The sequence below is a fragment of the Talpa europaea genome (assembly GCF_964194135.1).
Source record: "Talpa europaea genome assembly, chromosome: 2".
In the NCBI taxonomy this organism is placed as follows: domain Eukaryota; kingdom Metazoa; phylum Chordata; class Mammalia; order Eulipotyphla; family Talpidae; genus Talpa; species Talpa europaea.
In genome coordinates this window covers 119,917,267-119,941,961 of record NC_140068.1, presented here as the reverse complement: position 1 = coordinate 119,941,961, position 24,695 = coordinate 119,917,267, and the positions used below count along the sequence as shown (strand labels likewise).

General features: G+C 46.7%; 1 protein-coding gene and 1 pseudogene across 2 annotated transcripts in view; both read right to left on the bottom strand.

Annotated features, from left to right (window-relative positions):
• Positions 1-750: 750 nt before the first annotated feature.
• LOC311167574 (mitochondrial carrier homolog 2-like) lies at positions 751-1,655 on the bottom strand (annotated as a pseudogene). The gene has a single exon. The product of its transcript is annotated as a mitochondrial carrier homolog 2-like (transcript).
• An 8,903-nt stretch (positions 1,656-10,558) lies between these two features.
• The window catches only part of LOC311167660 (class I histocompatibility antigen, Gogo-A*0401 alpha chain-like), a gene marked incomplete at both ends in the record, with an annotated part of 140,340 nt that continues 126,203 nt past the window's right edge, over positions 10,559-24,695 (bottom strand). Inside the window, 4 exons of the mRNA XM_084228722.1 lie at positions 10,559-10,587; positions 18,057-18,332; positions 18,908-19,183; positions 19,383-19,661. Coding sequence (XP_084084848.1) covers positions 10,559-10,587; positions 18,057-18,332; positions 18,908-19,183; positions 19,383-19,661 — 860 coding nt within the window. The remainder of the gene's footprint in view (positions 10,588-18,056; positions 18,333-18,907; positions 19,184-19,382; positions 19,662-24,695) is intronic.

The window sequence follows — 24,695 nt, the reverse complement described above, 5'->3', positions numbered from 1 at the left end:
TCCTCACCCATCAGCCCTGGGCATCCACAGAGGCCAGAGGATATAAAATGGCCTGATTACTTCATTTACCCTACACGTGGAATTTGGAATCATCTGAAAACTTTAAAGCAGCCCTTATGAAAATGCTCAAGCCAGTAACTGCAAACGATTTTAATGAGAGAATAGAAGATATAAAAAAGTTATAAATGAAAATTTTAGAACTGGAAATACAGTAACATTGGTTGGCTGTATGACAGTGTTCCACTCCAGGGCAGGATGTTGAGAGTAGGGAGGGCTGCCATGTTGGTGGGCAGAGTATGTGGAGACACTGTGCTTTCTGTTCACTTTTGTTTTTTTGTTTTTTTGTTTTTTTTTCCTGCGACACAGTTTGCTTTATTCATTTTCTTAAATTTTACAGAATTATTTCTCTTCTTGGGATTGTATTCTTCATTTTACAAAGCTTTAAAATGAGACTCAAATCATATGACAATTTGCCTGTCCCTTTAGGAAAACGTAACTTTTTTTTTTCGCTTAAGTTAAATAGAGTCTGGAGCAAAAATGTCCATTTCAGAATGACCCAAGGGAAAGTACCAGTGGTAAATTATGCTACATTGGGATAAAGAACACAAAAGGCAGACACCAAACACCTCCATTTTCCCAAGATTAAATGATTATTAAAAAAGCACGCCACACTGTATATAAATCAACATTCTCTCCCATAATTCTGTGCATCTGGGACTATAGTAACATCACTGTCCCTGTCCCACATCTTCAAATTAACATTCTCAGGTCACAACAATGTCTTCCCAAAGGGGACTTTCCGGAAAAACAAGCTATTTCCTCGGCTCATATTTCCCTCTTTTTGTAGCATACACCAGCAACCTATCCAAGAATTATATATTGGGGAGTAAGGAGGGCACTGAACAGCAAGCCCACAGTTGTTGAGAGCCATAAGATTAGAGACAAGCACAAAGGGATAGGTCAACATACTGGCAAAAAATCCTGTGACAGCTTGGGAATAACTTTTCATTTCATTCAGGGTGGAAACCCCACTGTCCAGTGCATAGGTATTGACGGGGTAAGCCAGTGAGTTACAGAGTCACAAAGAAATGATGTCACCTAGAAGGCGAGAAATAAGACCTGCAAAAAATCCTAGGATGCCCTCTTCCCGATAGATGGTCGCAATGGAGTCACAAAGTCCACAGTACTTGGATTCTCTGCCAATAAATTGTACCATAGATCTCAGAGTGATCACATGGAAGGGTGTGTGATGAGGGCAGCAGCAGAACGGGCCATCATCTCTCGAAGTTGTCTCCTTGATAACTCCGTCAAAGCAAAATGAAACTTCTTTCTGTGCATTTCCAGGTCCTAACTCCTCATTCTTATCACACTCCTGGTAATGCTGTAAAACTTTACCATGGACCACAGTTCCAAGGACTCCTGAACACAGTCTTGGTGTTAAGCCTGTGAACAACCCATGCTTCCCATCGATGCTCGCAATGTGCTGAGCATAACAAAAGAGCCCAGGAAGCTGACATACTTGCCACCCAAAAATATTTCGGCCTATTGTTGGAGGCAGAGGCTCATATCCCACCTGGATGAGCACCTTCACGTACATGAGCGGCTGGGATAGGATGGTATGAACCTAAAACCGCTATTAAAAAACATAGGATATTTAAATGTACATCAAAAAATGCAATAACTTAAATTAAAATATCATGGAATGGGCTTGATAATAGAAAGCTTATGGTAGATTTATTCACAAGCACCAAAAACTGGAAACAACCCAATATCCTTCGATGTGTAAATGGATGAAAAATATGTACAAACCATCCAATACTACTCAATAGTAAATAGATAAAAACCTACTGATGCACTCAACAACCCAGACAGAGCTTAAGGTGATATGCAGAGGGGAAACAAAGTCTATCTCAAAAGGTTGCCTATTGCATCATTCCATGTGTATGACCTTCTTCCAGACAAAAGGGTAGCAACTGAAAATTGCTCAGTTCTTAAACTTTGCAGTGAAGGAGCGTGTGACAAAAGATTTAACAGAAGGGAATTGTTTGATTGCTCTATAATTTTATTGTATGGTGCGCCCATAAATCTTTACCAGGATGGACAAAGATTATTTTCTTTCCCGACACCTGCATTCCAGCAGCACCACCATTCTGGCTCTCCCTGGGGCCCTCCAGACATGGTCCCTCCCAGGACGCTTGCAATCACTCATCTTCTGTCTGGAACACTCCACGCCCCGAGGTCCACACTCATTGCCCCCTCACTAATTCCCCTTAAAAAAAAAATTGACGTATGCTAACTCAAAATATTATTTTTCACCTATATTTCATTAGTCAAAATAATGTCATGTGTGAGCCTCCCCGGTGGCGCAGCGGTTGAGCGCTGGGCTGCGAAGCTGCCCGTGGCCTCTGCAGCGCCGGTTCGATCCCCGGCTTCTCCCCAGCCAATGGAGGAGGGTCCCGCATGGCGCGCAGACCTCTCCTGCCGCCCGCTGCTCCCCTCAGCAGTGTACTTCGCTCCTTCTGCCTGCTCTGCTCCCCGCTCTGGCTCTGGTGAATTCTCTCACCCTCCCGCGCTTCTGACTGTACCCAGTGCTTGTATAAATAAATAAATAAATCTTTAAAAAAAAAATAATGTCATGTGGTCTGTTATAGGTACAGAGGGAACTGGGAAATGTGACTTTGGAAAAACATGGGCATATTGACTCCAAAGAAAATTAAAATCTTTTCATAAAAAAAAGAGAACGGTGAATGGTTTTTACAATAGGCAAACATTAGGGTCTCCCACTGTCCTCCATGGGAGCAGGCACTGCCTGATTGTTCATTGGTTTCTCGCTAGCACCTATGGCCATACCTGGCACAGAGTATCTTAAAAACTCTAGAATAAATTACTGTCATCTCACTGGTCCTCTATAAAATAATAGCCAAAACCCCTATTTAAACGATCTCATTAAATTTCACATCTTTTTATTATTAATTAAAGTGATAACTTTTTTTTAATATATTTTTTATAGAGGCATGTTTTATTTATTTATTTGTTTGGTTGGTTTTTTTTGTTGTTGTTTATACATGCACTGGGTACAGTCAGAAGCGTGGGAGGGTGAGAGAATTCACCAGAGCCAGAGCGGGGAGCAGAGCAGGCAGAAGGACCGAAGTACACTGCTGAGGGGAGCAGCGGGCGGCAGGAGAGGTCTGCGCGCCATGCGGGACCCTCCTCAGTTGGCCGGGGAGCAGCCGGGGATCGAACCTGCGCCGCAGAGGCCGCGGGCAACTTCACAACCCTGCGCTCAGCCGCTGCGCCACCGGGGAGGCCCTAAAGTTATAACTTTTGATGATAGAGGTTTAGTCAAAGGAGATAAATTTTTACCCCCTAAGGTAAGAGAAATGAGGCTTTCTCCAGATGATGGAGTTGTGTTGGGGCAAAGGAGAATTCCCCCCACCCCATCAGGGTTCTTCTAAGACTCAATGGATGAGCAAATCCACAACAGACAGATTCGTGGGCGAACAGACCAAAATTTAAAAGCATGTGTGTGGGGAATTACATGCTTATGAATTCTAAAGAATAATGGTGTGAACCTGTGATGTTTACTTTGTGTTTAGGGCCCTGAGGCATCTGGAGAGAGGGGGAGAGATGTTCCAGGACGGGCAGATAAGAAGGGGGTGACTCAGCTTCTCTCTGAGAGTAAAGGTGAGATTCTCGGGGGAGCAGACATGGTCACTGTACACGTGACCAGTTTGGTTCCCTCCAAACTACTGAAACATTCTTGTGGGATCTAAAAGGTGGGACCATGATTACGTCTTTTCTCAGGAAAAGGGAAAAGGACAAAAAGCTCCTAAGTCCTCAGGACTCTTAATTTAAAATATTCTGCACTATTGAAGTGACAGTAGCAGCTTCCTTAGGCACAGGGTCTCCACGCTGGTGACATCCCTGGAGGAGACCCTCCCTGGGCGTGTGGAGAGAAGCCCACCCAACCCTTTTGGGGAGACAGGTCGGCAAAGTGGGGCTCCTGTAAGAGTGAAGAAATTGGGAGCAAGATTTAAAAATAGAGGGAAGTTAAGCATGATGGGGACAGACAGGACCTGAGAAGAGAAATGGCCAGTGAGAAGGTCCCTGGGACGGAAAGATGGATGACGATGCCCTAAAACCCGCGTTCCCAGAGAGTTGCTGCTTTTCTTGCTCCATCAGCACCTTATGTTTCTTTAGATGACAGTGTAGGGAGAATGCTGGGCACAGAGGAAGAGTTTAAAACAGGAGCGAAGAAATGTAGTTTCAGAAAAGAGAACTGAGAGGAGACTGAGAACAGGAGAACCATGAGGTTAATGAAAACGACCATTAAACACAGAGCCCCGCCCTGTCCCCAGCATGGGACAGATACAGAAATAGTGGTGGAAAAGAGGGCAGCACTGATGCCCAACTGTACATAGCAGTTTAGCGAAAAATGAAAGGGTAGATGTATTAGAGTTGTCCATACAAATAGTCCTATAGATTGTGTGTGTGTGTGTGTGTAAATGATTTCTTACAAGTATTATAAGGAACTGGCCAACATAATTATGTTGACTTAGTTTGCCTTTAGTCATTTTTCCCTTCAAGTTCTAAGTATACCTTCAGTCCCCAAATCAAATCCCACCCCTTCTCTCTAACCACTTCAGCTTGGATTCATTCCAGTGGCGCCCCAAAAAGGGAAGAAGAGAAAAGTTGCCAGAAGTGAAAGGTGTACTTTTCTTCATGTATTATTCTTCGCTTCTGTTTTCTTTTTCAGTTTGTTTCTGTCTCCTCATCTCATAACTTAAAAAAGAAAATCAGCACACACATCACTCTATATTGTCCTGTTTTATCACTATTGCTTTATAGATTCCCCAGCTACTTTACCAGGTAAAGGAGGGCAAAGAACACATCTTATCTTTTTTTTTCCCTAAATCATTCACAGCATCTGGAAGAGTGCTAAATATTTAACGAACAGTATTTGCTTGAGTTACTTGTTCTTTTTTAAAAGATTCATTTATTTAGGCATATAAGAGCTGGGGTACAGGCCAGAGACGCAGGGGGGAGGGGGGGGCGGGGGCGGTGGTGGTGAGAGGATTAACCAGAGACAGAGTGGGGAACAGAACAGGCAGATTGACCAAAGTACACTGCCGAGGGGAGCAGCAGGCAAGTCAGGAGAGGTCTGCTGTGCCATGTGGGTTGCTCTCTGGCTGGCGGGGACAAACTCATGCTGCAGAGGCTGCAAACTGCTTCGTAGCGCGGTGCTTAACCCCTTGCACCATCAGAGAGGCCCGGGTTACTTCTTTTAATAAATGTTCACAATAGTTTAAGAGTGGGTGTTTTACAGAAGTATAGAGAAATCAATTGTCTAAAATCTAATATATCAATAAACTTGTTTAAAGTTAAAAATATCTCATACAAAGTAGACAGAATTGCCAAATGAATTGAAAAGATAATTTTCTTGGTCATATGAGAGAAAAATTCATATCAGGATATTTTAGAGTTGTGTTAATTTTAGACATATCTTTATGATTTTATTGTCTTTCTGGACATACCGTTCAGCTATATGGACCAATAAAAATTGCACTGGTAATACTAAAATATTTTAACATTGTTAGTGAATATGATTCTTCTTGTAGTCACTGAAAATATGCCATGTAAATTTATGTTTCACCCAACAAAAATTTTGAAAACAGATTGACATTCAAAAATCAACAAATGCTTCCTTCTCAGAGTAATTATTGGCTACATTGGGAACAATAATAGAGCAAATTAAATTTGATTTTATTTCCAAGATTAGAAAGGGACTAGAATTAAGCTCCTTGAAGGAGTCACTGATTATTGAATCTTATGCATTCTGATAAGCTATTTTCTCAAGCCAAGAAAATATGCATACGAATTTGACACTGAGACTTCAGGAAAGCAGATCTCTGACCTGGGTAATTCTATCAGCACCTCAGTATGTGAGCTGGAAACACTAAGTTTATAGCTCACAGGGACCCTTAGGTTGAAGGACAAAATCTCTCCAAGGGCAAAGTCAAAGAATATGCTAAACATGAGGAGGGTTGGTTGCTGATGAGAGAAAATCTCCCACAAGTCATATTCATTTTGTATTATATGGGCCCCTTTAACAGAAACTTGATTTGACATAAAGTAGGTTGGGAGCTGGGTATTGCAATGATTGAGAAGTTTCACAGAGTTTAAAGGCAGGAATGCGCTGGAGTTCTGGAAGGTAGTGAAACCCAACTAAGCTGATAGATTCTAGGAAGGAAGTGCTCTTGGTCCAAATCTGCTTCTCCTTTTTGCATTTCCTCCTGTCTTCTTTCTCCCTGATGTTTGCCTCTTTCTGGTCTTCACTTCACAAAGTGGGCTATAGTGGAAGGCACATGAAGTGGCCCACTTTATTCCTGTACATAATGTTGAAATTCCTGGATGAGACCATAGTTGGTCAGTTAGTTCATATTGCCTGAACTTCAACAGTCAGCAGTGGCCTTGGACCATCATACCTGTCATCCATTTTACTGCCTGGAGACTGCTTCTGTGGTTTTTCTTGTAACAGGATGCTTGAATATAATTTTGAAATGCTCAGTTTTGAAACCTACCCTAAATTTCCTAGTGGTCAGTGTTAAAACAAAGTATACAAAGTACACAAAATATGTGTAACATAACAAAAAAATAAATTTTCTCCACCCTTGCTTCCTTGCTTGCTCAACAGTCAAATTACATTTTTGATAGAGGATTGTGAAATGGGCAATTTCCATAGAAGAGTCATGAGTTTGTTCGATACTCTAGAAATAGATGTTTATTAGATATGCAATTTGGATATAGCTTGCAGTTAAAATTTATTTCTTTGGGAAACAAAATGTCGTAAAAATGACATACAAATGTCATAAGTTGAAATGGAATGGTCACATTACATTCAAACAAAAATAATAAAATTTCAAGAAATCACAAAAAAGAGAAGCACATGCAAAATAGTATTAGGTAAAAAAGGCATTATACAGGGCCTCCCCGGTGGCGCAGCGGTTGAGCGCTGGGTTGAGAAGCTGCCCGTAGCTTCCCGCAGCCTCTGCAGCGCCGGTTCGATCCCCGGCTGCTCCCCGGCCACCAGAGGAGGGTCCCACATGGCGCGCAGACCTCTCCTGCCGCCCTCTGCTCCCCTCAGCAGTGTACTTCGGTTCTTCTGCCTGCTCTGCTCCCCGCTCTGGCTCTGGTGAATTCTCTCGCCCTCCCGCGCTGCTGACTGTACCCAGTGCTTGTATAAATAAATAAATAAATCTTTAAAAAAAAAAAAAAGGCATTATACAAATTTTATGATATCATTTGTAGAAGCTTAAAAACATCATCTCAATTTCAGTGATTCCTGAGTTGTATGATAATGGACAATGCACTTTTTCTTTAATACTGGAACTGTTATTAATGACTACTGCTATTTTAATAATTTAAAAAGTTTTTTTTAATAAAGAGAAGGTGCTATCCCTGTAGGAGGAATAGCACTGGAATAGTGGAAACACTGTCTTGATTGCTGACACGAATCAGTAGTGATACATTACTAATGCATCACTAGAAAAGGGTAACAGAGAGTGTGGTGCTGGATGAGAGCAATGCTGAAGAATATTCAGGTTCCTTTTAAATAAACTTTCCAGTTGAATATCTGATTGTTCCCGTACCTTTCATTGAAAAGGTTTTCCTTGACCCCAATACATTACTTTGCTGTTTGTTAAAAATTAAGTGATTGCCCAAGTGTATCTATTTCCGGACACTCTAATCTATTCTGTTGATGCCTGTCAGGACTTAGGCCAGGATCACACTGTCCTGATTAATGCAGCTTTAGTAAATGTTGAATTCAGGTACTGTAAATTTTGCAATTTGTTCTTTTTTAAAAGGAAAAGGTATATATATCCATTTATTTGTGTTTTCTGCAGCCAACCTCAGAGAGGAAATGTTCGGAGGCTTTGCAAGTAGCTGAGTGACTGAAACTGTTCCCCGTTTTGCTGCTGTCACAGCCTGGCAGGGAAGGCGAGACCTGGACTTGGGAGCCTCTCTAAGATTTCAGTGTGGCCATTTGTCAGGCCTTTCAGCTGCAGCAGCTATTTTGAGTGTCGCTTGTCTGGTGCTGTGCTGGGGCATCTCGGCAGCTCCGTTGAGCATCTCCTGTTGTGTCTTCTGCTGTCTTCGTGAGTTGGATCCCGGCCTATAGTCTGGCGGCCACGTGCTCCAGGCCCTCAGTGGCAGGAAGATGCTACTTGGGAACATTTGTGTTTAGGACTTCAAAACACTGGACACTGCTTCAGGTGAGGTAAACGGCCATTTGTGGTCTCAGGAACTCTATGTTTTTCCCTGGTTTTTAAATAAACCCCATTATTGTTGTCCTCTGAGGCTGAGTGGTCTTGTAATTTTGTGCACGGGGGAGGAACTCAGATTGGTAAACTATTTGGGCAGTGTCCTTGGCCAGCTTTAGTGTCTCTCTTGCCCTGTATCATTTTTATTTTGCTCTTTTCCTTTCAGACTTGCCTGGCCGCTTCTGCCCCTCTCCTCTGGGTCTCCACCAGAAGGTGCCTTAGTCTTGTTGTAAGCTCTCAGGCCTCAGCGGACCTGCTCTGGGCCAACCCTGTTTGGCTGGACATTTACATGCAATGGAATGGTAACTTTGGGTGTTTCATTTAGAAACTACTTTAACTATAGTCTTTCGTTCTCTTTATTAAACACTAAGTGTATTGAAGTCCTCTTCTATTGAAGACCTTATGCATTAGAGTAAATTAATTAATTAATTAATTAACTAAATAAATCCCAGTTCCAGGTCTTCACCTTCCCCCAGGCTCTAACAGCAGCAAAGCTGGGAACAGGTGAAGAAGCTGTGATTGCTTCTCAGCCTTGGACTTGGGGGACATGGGAGGAGACACTGGGAATAGATGTGGGTGAGAGACCTGTGGGGAGATTACAGTGGCAACATTTATCTTGATTTTGATTTTGTGCTTTTCCATCCAGATTTGTCTGGCTCTTTCTGCCCCTTTCCTATAGGTCCCCACAAGAAGGTACCTTAGACTTTTGACAGGTTTTGGGGCCTCAGTGTCCCTGTTTTGGATCAAACTGTTTGGCTGAGGTGACCCACAAGGGGATGGGTAACTTTGGGTGCTTGATTGGGAAACATATTCTCTACTCTCTCCCTTCATTCTCTTTCTTACACAGTGATTGTATTAAAGTCCCTTCCCATTAAATGTCTTATGCACTAGAGTGTGTTTTGTTTTCATGTGGCTGATGGCAGAACCCATTTAGCGTGGGCAGGTTTGGGAGTCCTGGGTCCCTCACCCTGCCTGGTAACAGAACCTCCTTTTACTATGGATATCACACTGTTACAGTCCTGCCCTTAGGCAAAAAAAAAAAAAAAGGAAGGTTTCCCAAAATATCCAAAATACACCTTTCATATGGTCAAGTATTCCATTCCTTGCTATATATCCCAAGGTAAAAGCACTAATTCCAAAGGATATGCGCCTCCTGTGCTCACTGCAGCCTGTGCACAATAACAAACTATGGAAACACCTCAGTGCCCAACGACAGATGAGTGGGTTAAGAAGAGGTGGTAGACAGACACAATGAAATACTACTCAGCTGTGAAAAGTTATATTTGCAGCAACATTGACAGATGTGGAGGGGATTATGCTAAGTGAAATAAGTTAGAATGAGAAAGTCAACTACTGAGTGATGTCACTCATTAGTGGAATATAACGTAACCAAGCAGGGACAGATGAGACTAAACCAAAACATACTCTAGAAATATGAGGTTATGTGGGAGGGGAGGGAGAGGGTGTGATGTAGGAAACAAAGTGGGAAGAGGGCCTAGTGACGGTGGTGAGGACTGTGGGTGCCCTTAGGTGGGTGTGAAGTGGTAACAAACACTTGAAGAGGTGTGACCCTGTGCCTCTGCACACATACAGTATGTAAACCTATGTTACCTCAGTAGAAATAATACAATCATGGCTGGGGGGAGAAACTATCTTGAGCAAAAGAAAAATTGTCTTTTCCATCCATCACTGACCTCAGGACTTTGCCTTCGCCTCCTCACTGTCATGCAGGGTGAGGGCCTGGTTTCCCACAAGGGCAGAGGCAGGAGATGCAGGGACTCCTGGGGCTGCTCAGATCCGGCTGAGTAGAGACACTGCAGAGAGGGCGGCTCCGAGGAGACCAGAGACAGAGAGTCAGAGTAACCCCAGTGCTGAGTGAGGGTCTGGTTCTCTAGGGGAGGCGAGTGTGTATGTGTGTGTGTGTGTGTGTGTGTGTGTGTAACAGGAGACACAGGGCACACAAGATAAGAAAATAGGGGAGAATTATACATCAAGTCCCAGCATAAATAAATTCAAATCTCACAGAGAGGGAGAATGTCAGCACAACACCTCAATAAGTACAGTTCCATGAAGAAGCTGTCTTTGAGCAGGACGTGAAGAAGCACTGGGTCTCAGAATAGAAGGAAGTTTAGAAATATGTTGTGGTTGGACTGAGCTGAAGGAGCTGGGTAGGACACCCTCGAGGACCCTACCAGGATGTGGTTGCACCTGACAGCTCCCTCCCCAACCCCCAATGTTCACTTCAAGCTCTTCTTCTTTGGGGTCACTGTAGAAAATACACAGGCCTCAGAGTCAGGGAGGTCTACCCTGGCACCCCCTGTTTCCCAGGGGTCACTGCCTCCGTGGGCTACAGCTACTTTCTCTCTAGACCAGAGCTGGAGGGAGTCACACAGTGTGTGTGCCCTACTGGCCTGGCCCAGGGACAGGATTAGCCCAGGTCACACCGGTAACTGAGCTGAGCCTTCATGGAAGATGCAGGAAGGGAGGGAGAGATGGGGCAGGGTCCATCAGCTCTTGGAAGATGTAATGTTACCCCAGGGTAACCCTCCATGTGCAGCAGGGAGAGGATCTCAGATAAACCCAGGCTGGTTCCCCACCTCCCTCCCCACTATAGTGACAGGATGAATCTCCTTGTATTCATGGCCACACTGGAGGGGAGCACAGACAGACAAGCATTGTTACTGTGTTTGTTACCAGGATTGGAGGTCAGACTTTTTTTTTAACTGTAAAAGTTCTTTTATTTTTAAAATTAATTTATTTATATATATTTTACATCATTGTTCCTTTTTAAACAATGTTTGTTTGTTTTTTCCTCCTCAGGTATAGACCCCATAGAAGTTCCTCCACCAATGCAGCTGTGCACCATCCCCACAGCTCCCTGTGCTCCTCCCTCCCTCCTTCCCATCCCTCTCCCTCAGGCTCCCCTACAGGATGTCTCTGGTTTATAATTATCTGTTTTTTTTTTGTTTTGTTTTGTTTTGCTTTGTTGTGCTTTGTACTGTTATTATTTTTCCCCTACATCTTATTTGTTTCCCCTATATTCCTCCTATATGTGAAGCCACCTGTTATTTTTCTTTTTCCTTCTGACTTGTTTCACTGAGCTTAATTCCTTCTAGCTCCTTCCACGTTGCTGCAAATTTGATGAGTTTGTCTTCTTTCATCACTTAGTAATATTCTATTGCCTAAATATACCAAAACCTTTTGACTCATTTGTTGATTTGGGGGCATTGGGTTTGTTTCCATATCTTGGCTACTGTAAATATTGCTGAAATAAACATAGCAGTGCAGTTTTCCTTTTGAATTACTGTTTTTGTGTCCTTTGGGTAGATTCCTAGGAATGGAGTTGCTGGATCATTAGATAGATCCATTTATAGTAATTTGAGGGTCCTCCTCACAGCTCTGAATAATGGTAGGACCAGTGTGCATTTCCACCAGCAGTGCAGGAGAGTTCCTTTTTCTCCACATCCTCTCCAGCATTTGTTGTTTCTGGGTTTTTTTGTTTTGTTTTGTTTTGTTTTGTTTTTTCATTTTTAATGTGGGCATTCTCATGGGACTGAAGTGTACCCCATCTTCTTGATCCATTCAAGATCCCTGATTTAAAATACAATGAGAAACTACTTCACACCTGTGAGAAGGGCCCATATCTAAAAGACCAGACCTAACAAGAGCTGGTAGGACATGGAGACAAGGGACGGCCCTGCACTGATTTGGGGAATATAGACTGGTTCATCCCTGATGGAAAAAAGTGTCCAGGTTTCTTAGAAAATTAACTGAGCATCTGCCATAGGACCCAGCAGTCACATTCCAAGGTATCTACCCTGCCTCAGACGGCCCATGAGAAGTTCTCAGCTATGAACTGGATTCGAAGTCTAAATGAATTAGCAGCAGGGGGGAGGCTGGGGAGAGCCCTCTAGAGTGGCTCTGCCTCTCCCCCAGCCTGAGCTCTTATTAAAGATATGAACAAAGGGACAAGGAAACAGCGTGCAATTGTGTTTATGCTTATACACATGAATAAGTTACTGCTGGAACAAGTTTTTCTAATTAGTAGGGATCATGCCACAAGTCAGCATGTCCTCAGGGAACAGGAGTTCATTTGGGGAAGAAGTTCTGTTTGCAGAACTTCTAACCTCCTGGAACCTCCTGTGCAGAGTAAGCAGGTGCTCTCAGGGACTCCAGCTTCCCTTAGGGCGGCAGGTGCCAGCATACCCAGAGGATGTTACATTACTTCAAAGGAAACCTACACCCCCATGATCACTGCAGCACTGTTTATAATTGCCAAGCTGTGGAAGGGGTGGTACACAGATAATAGAATACTGCTCATCAAGGAACATAAACTAATGCCATCTGGGGCAACACGGATGGAGCTAATTGAAATAAGCCTAACGGAGAAAAACAAATGTATCACTTAGATATGGATATAGAGAAATTAGACAAAGGGCTAGATGGGGAGGACATGACCCCAGGAAATGGAGCTGGTGAACACCAGGCTGGGGGTGGGGAGGTGGAAACTACCAGAAATGGGCTGCTGTGGAGGTGCCTTCTGGAGAGGAGAAGAAATACACATGCCATGTGCAGCATGAGGGGCTGATAGCACCCCAAGTCCTGAGATGGGGTAAGGAGTGGGATGTGGGCACACGGCTGACTCAGGGTCATCAGAAGCCCTTCTGGAGACCTTCAGCGGGTCAGATTGAGGCCTCAGGTTCAGGGTCTGGCCTTCTCCTCCCTTCCAGTTCCCTCTCCTCAGTTCTCCATCCTTGCTGTCATCCTCATTTCCGGCTTGGTTCTTTTTGGAGGTGTGCTCATTGGATACAAGGTGGCTTCATGTGTGAGGGGCTAGAAGAAGTGCTCAGGTAGGGAAGGGAGTGGGGGATCTTGTCCACTGGGGGCTTTCATGTCTCAGGGAGAAGTTGCCCTGCCTGGTTAATGGGAAGTACCATCCACACACACGGGTGTTGCCCAGAGGGCATTTGGTCCAGTCCCCCTTCATCTCCTTTCCTCATTTTTCCCAGTCCTGACCTGGGTCTTTAGTCCCAGTTCTGGAAACTTCCCTGTTCTGCAGGATTAGAAGATTCCTTTAGGACTTCTGACCTGACTACTCCCTGGTCTCACCTGATGCTTCTTCCCACAGGAGGACAAGGAGGAAGCTACACTCAGGCTGCAAGTAGGTGTGTTCAAGGGTTGGATCCCTGAGCCCCTGGGAACAGTGTAGATGGAGCCCGTGGGGGAGTCACTCTCATCTGTTCCTCTCATGGTCTTATCTCTGATTTGTTGTGTTCTCCCCCAGGCAGCCACAGTCCCAGTGCTCTGAAATGTATCTCAGCCCCTAAAGGTGAGACCCTCGAAGACTGCTGGGGGGCTGGAATTTGTGGCAGAGAGACTGGGACAAGATTATGGGGATGCTTTCAGGAGGACATCCTGAGAATGCAGTGGACCATTGATATTGTTAACACTGAGGGAATTCACCTGAATTTCTTCATCATTATTTTCTTTCAGGGTATTAGACAGCCTTGTGTGGGCCTGAGTGTTACAGGATTTCTTTTTGCCCACATTGTGTGGCTTTATGATCCCCTGCTTTAAACCTTCACACCTGTGAGAACGGCCCATATCCAAAAGACCAGAAACTCAAGTGCTGGCAAGGATGTGGAAAAAGGGGACAGTCGTGCACAGTTTTTGGATAAAGACTGAGCCAGCCCTTCTGGAAACAGTACTGAGGTTTCTTAAAGAGTAAATGTGGTTCTGCCATTGGACCCAGAAATTCTACACTGAGGATCTCCTCACAGCGGATACTCTCCGGTAAAGGGACCTGCACTCCCGTCACCACTGAAGCACTATTTACAGTAACCAAGCTATGAAAACAACCTAAATGCCCCAGACAGGTGGAAAATTAAGAAGAAGCTGGGATTACACGTATACATATATGTACATATACAGGTGACTCCAAAGGAGATGAACGTTGGGGTTTGGGGGAGGGAGCTGTCAGGGGTGAGGAAGCCACCACATCCTAGCAGGGGCCAGGGTGGGGGGAGGGGTCCTGCCCAGCTCTTTACACCTCAAGCCAACCATGAGATATTTCTAAACCTCCTCCTCTTCTTCAGGTCCAGTGCTTTTTCAGTCCTGCTCAGAAGCTGCTTCTGCATGGAACTGTATTTACTGAGGTGTTGTTCTGACACTCTCTACTCTGTGTGCGATTTGAATTAATTTATTCTGGGGCTTGATGTTAATTGACTTCCCATCATCTTATGTTGTGTATCCTGTCTCTGCTGTCACACACACACACACACACACACACACACACACTCCCCTCTCCTTGGGAACCAGACCCTCACTCAGCACTGGGGTTACTCTGACCCTCTGTCTCTGGTCCCCTCAGAGCCGCCCTCTCTGCAGTGTCTCTACTCAGCGGGGTCTGAGCAGCTCCAGGAGTCCCTGCACCTCCTGCCTCTGATCTTGTGGGAAACCAGCCCCTCAGCCTGCATGACAGTGAGGAGGCGAAGGCAAAGTCCTGAGGTCAGTGACTGATGGAGGAGACAATTTACTTTTTTTTCTTTTTACCTTCATTATATTATTCAACTGAGGTTAGCATTGGTTTACAATACTGCATGTGTTCAGAGGCAAGGGTCACACCTCTTCAGATGTTTGTTACCACATCACACCCACCCTAAGGGCACCCACAGTCTTAACCATAGTCCATTGGGCCCTCTTCCGACTTTGTTTCCTACTCTTACCCCAGCCCATGGCTTCCATTCTGCAGTCATATATATAGAGTATGTTTTGGTTTAGTTTCATCTGTCCCTGCTTTGTTTCTTTATATTCCAATTATGAAATCATCCAGTATTTAACTTTCCCCTTCAAACTTATTTCACTTAGCACAATCCCATACACAACTATCCATGTTGTTGCAAATCCAATATTTCATCTTTTTCACAGGCGAGTAGTATTCCATTGTGTATATAGCTTGTGTTCTTTATCCCCTCATCTGCCATTGGGCACTTAGGTTGTCTTCATCACTTGGTTATACTAGACAGCGTTGCAGTACCAGAGGAGGCGCATATTCCTTGGAATTAGTGTTTTTACCTTCTTTGGATAAATACTACGGAATGGGATGCTTGACCATGTGACAGGTCTATTTTGAGGAATCTTCATTTTAATTTTTTTTTATATATAGGGGCAGGACCAATGTGCTATCCATAGAAAACATAGGTTCCAGGTTACTGCCCCGCCCAAGGAAAGGTGGAGCTAAGCAGGGATGAGAAGCTAAGGAAGAGGAGGAAGACGTGGAGTAAGACAAGGAAAGGAGGCTGGAGGAGGTGCATGGAGCAGAGAGACATGTGAAGAAGAAACCACACTTGCTTCTCACTTGGACTTGTTCCAGGGAGTTGGGGACATGGAAAGAGACAAGTGAAAGAGACAAAAACGTGAATGAGAGACCCATGGGGAGGCTGTCAATGGCTGCTGTTATCTTGATGTGGATTTTGACTTTGCTCTTTTCCTTCCAGACTTGCCTGGCCCCTCCTGCCCCTGTCCCATGGGTCTCTACCAGTGGGTGCCTTAGCCTTGTGGCAGGCTTTTGGGCCCCAGTGCGCCTATTTTGGGCCAAGCCTGTTTCTCTGGGCATTTACCCATGAGGAGACGGGTAACAATGGGTGCTTCACTTGGGAACTATTCTAATTATATTCTTTCTCTTCTCTCGCTCTAATGCACACTGATTCTCTATTTTATACTAATTGCATTAAAGTTCTTTTCTATTGAAGGTCTTATACTTTAGAGTATGTTTTGTTTTTATGCAGCTGATGGCAGATCCCTTGTAGAGTGTACAGTTTTTAGGGTCCAGGGAACCCCTCATTCTGCCCACTAACAGGACCAGACATCATTCCCACCATGTGCCAGAGTTCCTTTTCCTCCACACCCTTCAATGGGTCATTCTCACAGTGTGAGGTGGTAACTCATTATGATTTCAATTGGCATTTTCCTGACAGCACATGGCAAACATTTATCCATCTACCTATTGGCCACATGTGTGTCTTCTTTAGAAAAAGTACCTATTTAGCTCTTCTGCCCCTGTTTTGAGTTGTTTTCTTGTTTTGGAGTTCTTTGTAGATTTTGGAGATTAACTCCTTGTTGGATTGATGATGTGCAAATAGTTTCTCCGATTTGATATTGTCTTATCATTTTAACGATAGTTTCCTTCACTATGTAGAAGCTTTTTAGTCTGATGTGATTCCATTGGTTTCTTTTTGCTTTTGCTTCCTTGGAGCACAGAAGACACTATGGGCAGTGAAAATACTCTGCATGATATTCTCATGGTGGACACAGGTCATTATACATTTGTCCAACACCCCGAGAACGGACAACACCAGAGGGAACCCTGAGAGAAACCATGACTTTGTGACTGTGACATGCAGGTCCATCACATGTAATCCACGTGTCAGTCTGGTCTTAACACATGATTTGGACATGATGTGTGAACAGTTTTATAAATTGAGGAATAAAGTGTAATTTACTTTAGAAAGCATATTTCATACTCATACAAGGACATTTAAATAACACTCAAGGATACGCATAAGTCATTCCCCTCCACCCCCAACACCCCAGTCAGCCAGTGTCTGCTCAAAACCAGTTAGCAATTTATCTTTTCTCATATATATATATATATATATATATATATATATATATATATATATATATATCGCCATGCTCCTGTCTGGGCAATAGTGTTTGTTTTCCCAACAGTAAAGGAGTTCAGGTCACAGAGTGGGGAGAAACATTTGTAAATCACGAATCTGATAAAGGATGGTATCTACAAATAATGCCTAAAACTCAATGATCAGAAAGAAATAACCCAATTTTAATAAGGACAAAATAGTGTAATAAATGAATGGCAACTCATCTGTAAAAATGTACAAAATTTCCTTACAAACAGCAACTTTAGTCATAGAAAAGTAAAAATATGATCAAATGCTCAATATCACAGTTAAGAACAACAGTGACACCATCATCCTTCTGTCCAGGGTGTGCACAAGGAGACTCAACAGGATCATTGTAAAAGATCCTTAGGGGCTGAGAGATACATCAGAGCCCTGGGCACTGCTGCTGCCTGGTTGAGAACAAAACAGAAATGAGACCATAGGAGGGAGTGATGATGGTGACTCTCCCATGGAGTCCATTTACACTGTCCCCAGGTGCGCAGGGATCAAACCACACTTACCTGCAGCCTGAGTGTAGCTTCCTGCTTTTCCTCCTGTGTGAAGAAACATCATGTGAGACTAGGGTGCGGTCAGGTCAGGAGACCTAAAGGAATCTTTTAATCCTGCAGAACAGGGAAGTTTCCAGAACTGTGAGTAAAGACCCAGGTCAGGACTGGGAAAAATGAAGAAAGGAGGTGAGGGGGGACTGGACCAAATGCCCTCTGGGTACCACACATATGTGTGGTTGGTACTTCCCATTAACCAGGTAGGGCAAGTTCTCCCTGGAACTTGAAAGCCCCCAGTCCCTTCCCTACCTGAGTGCTTCTTCCTCCACATCACAGCTGCAGCCACCGCAGTTCCAGTGAGCACAGCTCCAAGGAGAACCAGGCCAGCAAAGATGCCCGTGGTAGGGATGGAGGACTGAGGAGGCACTGGAAGGGAAGGGAAGATTATACCCTGAGCCCCAGACCTTATCCTGGCCCTCTGAAGGTCTCCAGAAGTGCCCTGATGGCCCTGAGAATAGCCTCTGTGCCCACATCCTCCTCCTTACCCCATCTAAGGACTTGGGGCTCCAGCAGGCCTTCATGCTGCACGTGACACGTGTATCTCTGCTCCTCTCCAGAAGGCACCACCACAGCTGCCCACTTCTGGAAGGTTCCATCTCCCCCAGGCCTGGTCTCCACCAGCTCCATCTCCTGGGTCAGGTCCTCCCCATCTCGCTGCCAGGTCAGGGTGATGTCCGCAGGGTAGAAGTCCAGGGCCCAGCACCTCAGGATGACCTCATGGTCACTGGAGGGGTGGTGGGTCATGTGTGTCTTTGGGGGATCTGAGGTGGTAAATCAGAAAACTCACCTTGTGTTTCCTCCATGGACACTGAAGAATCCTCATGAGACCATCCTCACAATGGACAAGACAACTGGTGTGGCAGCAAGAAGCATAAAATGTAAAAAACAGGCTAATCTGGGGGAATCTGTGAGATTCTCCTATTCCTTAGAAAGTTCTAGAATGAGGATGAAAACCCAGGGTAGGATGAAGCAGAGGGAGTGGAACACAGACTTTTTATTCCTGACCTGGGTGGAAGGTGAATGACACAGAAAAGCAGGAATCACATAACTGAAAATGTTCTCAGACCAGAAACAAGACTGAGGGAGAAACTCCTGGTTCCCAAACAGGCCCCTGGTCAAAAGGACCCGGTGACGCGTGATGTCAGGGACTGTCTGTCTGTCTCAGGAGAGACTGGATCCCTTCCCTGTCCTTCAGGAGAAGCCGGAGTCTCTGGGAGTCTCTCTGGTGCAGAACATGAAACCCAGGGGAGCCCCCCTCTCGGGACTAGAGAGAGGACTCATTTCCCGCAGTGACTCCAGGCAGGGGGGGACCGGGAGGCCTCCAGGCCCCTCTTACCTGTGCGCTGCAGAGTCTCCTTCCCGTGCGCCAGGAATCTGAGCAGCCACCTCAGGCACCTGCCCTCCACAAAGTTCCTGATCTTCTCAGCCTCACCCCGGGCCTCCCACTGGCGCCGGGTGATCTGAGCGGCCGTGTCCGCAGGGGTCCAGGAGCGCAGGTCCTCGTTCAGGGCCAGGTAATCCGCGCCTTCGTAGGCGAACTGCACATACCCACTGAGGAGGCGCCCGTCGGGCCCCACGTCGCAGCCAAACATCTCCTGGAGGGTGTGAGACCCTGTCCCTGCCCCGTGTCACCTCTCGTCACCCTGCACGCATCCCCTCCCGCCGGGAATAAACTAAACAGAATGAAAAGGAGTGAAAGCCCCGCGGCTGTTCCCGGGCAGGTTGCAGGGAAGCCTGGAGGGGGAGACCCTGAGCGACCCCCGTCCGTGGGGATGGGGGTGCTGACCCGGCCCGGACCCGCGCCAGCTCACCGGTCTCGCTCTGGTTGTAGAGGCCGCGCAGGGCGTCCAGGTGCGCTCGGGACCACCGTGTGTTGTCCCTTTGGTGCCGCGTCTCCTTGTCCCAGTCCTCTGGCTCCTCCTGCTCCACCTGCCCCGCCCAGGGCGCCCGCGGCTCCGCACTCTGGCCCAGAGAGTCGCTGTCGAACCGCCCGAACTGCGTGTCGTCCACGTAGCCCACGGCGATGTAGCGGGGCTCCCCGAGGCCGGGCCGGGCCAACGTGGTGTAGAAAAGCCTCAGGGAGTGGGGGCCTGGGGGCGGGAGGGGAGACCCGGGCTATTCTTTTCCCCTTCGGGGGCTCGAGTCCCAGGGGGCGCCCACGAGACAGAAAGTGAGAGTGAAAAGCGGCTGCGGGACGAAAATGGCCGGGTCTCGGGGGGCCAGAGGAGGCTGGGGTCTCGGGGGGACGGAAAGGGGCCAGGACGGGGCGGGGCCGAGGTGGGGGGACAACTAGGGCGGCGGCGAGGTCGCGCCTTTCCCACCCTCGCTCACGCCCTCGCTCCCGCCTCTGGGAGCGCCCTGTCCCCTCCCGACCCGCACTCACCCGCCCGGGTCTCCCTCGGGGCCGCGGCCCCCGCGAGCAGGAGCAGGAGGGCTGCGCCCCCCATCCCCCAGGACGCGCCTCCACCCGGGCTGGGGAGGCGGAGTCCCGGCGGGCGGGTGAGGGCTTTGGAACGGGAGCCGCGGGGCTGCTGATTGGCTGCTCTGGAGCCCTCCAGGCAATGGGGAGTGAGCCCTGGGGTGAGTCACCAGTATCCAGGAAGTAGGACCCGCCCAGGCTGTGAGCCCAGAAGTGGAACCAAGGGAAGAGGGCAAACCCCCAGCAGTCACCTTCCAGCCCTGCACACTGCACTGGGGACTGAGACCCTGACAGCCACACCCCGAGACCTGGGACTTTGCCGCCCCCTCCTCTCCTGCTCCGAGACCTTTGCCACACCGTGTCCCTGAGTCCAGGCCCAGGGACTGGGTCCGCAAGTCTCAAACATTTTTCTTTCAGAAACTCTGTACAGTCTCACAAATTATTACGGATCCCATGTATAATTTTTTTTTAGGTGGGTTATAGCTTTAAACATTTACTTTACTAGAATAAAACCTTTTTAAAAGATGTTATTGCTTCTTTACTTTAGAATATAAATAACCTGGGGCCTCCCTGGTGGCGCAAGGGGTTAAGCATCAGCACAATGAAGTGACCTGTAGCTGCAGCAGCACCAGTTCAATCCATGGCCATGGAGCAACCCACATGGCACAGCAGTCCTCCCCTGTCTCACCTGCTGCTCCCCTCAGCAATGTATTTCTGTAGTTCTTCCTGTTCTGCTCCCCACTCTGTCTTTGATGAATCCTCTCACCCGCCACACCTCTGGCCTGTACCCCAGTTCTTGTATGCATAAATAATTTTTTTTAAAAAGAATATTAATAACCTATGGTATGCTAATGATGGAGTTTTTGGAGTCAGTGGGTTTGGAGTGCGGGGTCCTGGGGTTCACTCTGGGAAAGGTTTCACCAGAGTTCCTGTTTCAGCAACACACGAAGAATTCCCCAGGTGAGTTTCTCCACAAGACATTAGTTATATTTAAAGAGCAGATTTATTAGACAAGGGACAGAAGAGTAAAGGACACTTGCATAGACACAAGCGGGCAGGAAGATCTGCCTCCCGAAAGGGGCAGGTTTGCTGAGAGAGGCCTGCATGGTTGCAGGCAGGTGGCCTTGAGGAGAGCTGCCTCCACTGAGGGAGGTCAATGAAGAGAAGTGCAGGCATGATGCAGGTCACAGGCAGGCAGGAGGCTGCTGCCCTGCAGAGAAGAGAGTTGGCGAAAAGATGCACCTGCATAGTCACAGGTGGGCAGAGGGATTGCTGCCCCCAGCCTGTGCAGAGACTGCACTGACATAGTCTTTTTCTGTTTGGGAGGGGTCACTCCTCTTGAGCCTTCTGGTTAGTTGTTGATGTTGGACAACTATGCAGAATCTGAAAGGGACAGGAGAGTCTACAAAGGGCTCAATCTCCATATCTTTATCCTTGGGCCAGTGCTCTAGACAGCAGTCTCATACCTGCTTGGATTTTCTGCTTTGTAATCTAGGCTTTGGAGACTAAGGATCTTGGTTTCTCTATCTGTGTCAATGGCTGTGTTAATCCCTTCTACCCCCTACTCTTTGTGTGAGCCAGGTTTCTGGTCTTGGGCCATCTCCTTTCCAGTCTTTTTCCATTGCTCTCCTCCATCTTTCACTAACTTCACAACTTCCAGTACTACTTTTACTTTTGGGATTTGTGGTGAAAAATTAAGAGAAAAAAATTTTTTTTAAATAATTTGATTCCAGTGTAATGAATACTGAAGATCTTTATAACTTAGTAGAACAATATATTACTTTAAAAAAATCACACATAAGCACAAGACCCAACCAATATGCAAGAGAGTGATGAGAACATATATTATTGAGCAAATGAATATAATAAAGATTCCAGCAGAATTTCCAGTCTTGGTGCAATTGTAACAGGCTGCTGCCCAGGGAAAGGGGAAGTTCCAGGTTCCCTTACCCACTCAAAGGAGGGTGGAGCTAAAGAGAAGACAAGAAGCTGCAGAGGAGACTGAGGAAGGAAGGAAGCAGGATGGAGCCATAAGGAGACCTGGAGGGGGCACATGGAACAGAGAGACACGTGAAGAAACTATGCTTACCTTTTGGTGCTGAAACTGATGTTGGTGAGAGACCCGTGGGAAGGTGACAATGGCAGCTTTTATCTTGATTTTGAATTTGCTCTTTTTCTCCCAAGCTTGTCTGGTTATTTCTGATCCTTTTCTGTGGGTTCCCACTAAAAGATGCTTTAGATTTGTGGCAGGCTTTCGGGCCTTGCTCTGGCCCAAAAGACCATTCGTGTGGTCTTTTACCCACAAGGGGATGGGTAACATGGGTGCTTGATTTAGAAACTATATTCTTTGTCTTTTCTGTATTGTTTACTATTTGTATTCAAGTTCCTTCCCATTACAGTCTTACATGTTTTGTGTTGATGCAGTGGATGGCAGAGCCTATTTAGAGCAGACAGGTTTGCAGGGCCTGGGGTGCTCCTCTCCTTATCCTGTAACACAATGAACACTCCCATGCAGGCATAATTAACAAGTTTGTTTACTCACAGCTCTTTCCCTTTTAAGATGCATGGCCAGGGCCTCAGCACTCTTATCTACAAGGTTGGGCAGTCAGCCAGCTGGCCTGTCTCTTAAAGGGCATCCTCAAATGCCTGCATCTTCACCCCCTTGGAGAGGTATTTGGAGTGGATCCCAAGTCTCCTGGAGATGGGGAAGGAGGCGCTGCAGCTCAGTGGTAAGAGGGGCTTTGGGGCCTTTGATGTCCCTGAGGCTCACACCCCACGGGGAACACTGAATGGTCAGAAAAGCGCCCCTTCTGGTCAGAGAGAGAACTGTCTCTCAAGTTTTCAAGCCCTGTATAGAGACTGGCCCTGAGGGTCCTATTGTTTCTGAAGGACAGTTAAGGAATCCAGTTTCTCCTGAGAAAGAGGGGAGACCATCCCTGAAATCACTCTGCACAGGACCCTTTTCACCAGCAGCCATCTTAGGAACAATGAGTTTCTCTCTTGAGATCTTGTTTTTTGGTCAGAGAGCATTTTTGGAGATCTCACTCCCGCCTGTCTGTGTCATCACCCTCCACCCAAGTCAGCAACAAAATGCTTAGAGACCTGCATCCCACCCTGGGCTCTCACCTGCTATCCCAGACTCTCAGATCAGGCTGGTTTCTGGGGTTTGTGCTTCCTCCCTCCAAGCATGTTTTCCTGTCCATTCTGAGGATGATCATGAGGCTGCTTCAGTGACCATAGAGGAAATAGAAACCATAAAATGACTGATTCTTCCCACTCAGGCCCCCAAAGGGCACATGTGACCCAGCACCCCATCTCTGAGCATGACATCAACCTGAGGTGCTGGGCCCTGGGTTTCTACCATGTGAACACTACCCTGACCTGGCCCAGGACATGAAGCTGGTGGAGACCAGGCTTGAGGGATGGAACCTACTGGAAGTGGGCGGCTGTGGTGGTGCCTTCTGCAGAGGAGCAGAGATACATGTGTCATGTGCAGCATGAGGGGCTGCTGGAGCCCCTTATCTTGAGATAGGGTAACTAGGGGGACTTGGGCACTGAGCCTATTCTCAGGAGAATCAGGAGCCCTCTGAGAACTTCTAAGGGTCAGACTAAAGACTGGGGTCTCCCCATCCCTTCCCTTACAGTGCCCCCTCCTCAGCCCTCCATCCCCACCGCAGGCATCATTGCTGGCCTGGTTCTCCTTGGAGCTGTGCTCACTGGAGCTGTGGTGGCTGCAGCTGTGATGTGGAGGAAGAAGCACTCAGGTAGGGAAGGGAGTGGGGGATCTTGTCCACTGGGGGCTTTCATGTCCCAGGGAGAACTTGCCCTGCCTGGTTAACGGGAAGTACCATCCACACATGTGTGTTGCCCAGAGGGCATTTGGTCCAGTCCCCCCTCACCTCCTTTCTGCATTTTTCCCAGTCCTGACCTGGGTCTTTAGTCACAGTATTCCAGGATTAGAAGATTCCTTTAAGACTGCGTGGGCTGACTCCTCCCTTGTCTCACATGATGATTCTTCCCACAGGAAGACAAGGAGGAAGCTACACTCAGGTTGCAGGTAAGTGTGGATCAAGGGTTGATCCCTGAGGCCCTGGGGATAGTGTTGATGAAGCCATTCAGTTTCCATTCATGGTGGTGATTTTCATGTCTTCAAATCTTAAGGCCACTCATTAATGGCTCAGCTCACCAAGCAGACATTCACCTCTTCTTTGACTTCAACTGTGGACAATAATTTACATTGTGGGGTAGAATTGGAGGGGCATTCTTCCTTTGAAGGAAAGAGATCACAGTTATGTGAAGAAGGTGACAGAAGAAAAGCACAGCAGCGAGCAGGAAATGGTTGTAAAAATGAGAAATTAGGGCATCGCTGGTGGTGCAGGCAGTTGAGAGCAGTGCTGTGAAGCTGTCCGCAGCCTCTGCAGTGGCAAGACAGACCTCTCCTGTCTTGCCCGCTGCTCCCCTCAGCAGTGTGTTTCAGTCAGTCTGCCTGTTCTGTTCCCCACTCTGTCCATGGTGAATCCTCTCACCTTCCCGCACATCTGGCCTGCACCCCGGTTCTTGTATAAATAAATCTTAAAAAAAAAAAAAAGAGAGAGAGAGAGAGAAATTATTCAACGCTGTAAGCAGACCAGGGCCTGGTTCAGCTCCCAGGTGGCTGAAGACTCTAGAATGTGTCTCCAGGTGAGAGAGAGGGGGCTCAGGCCAA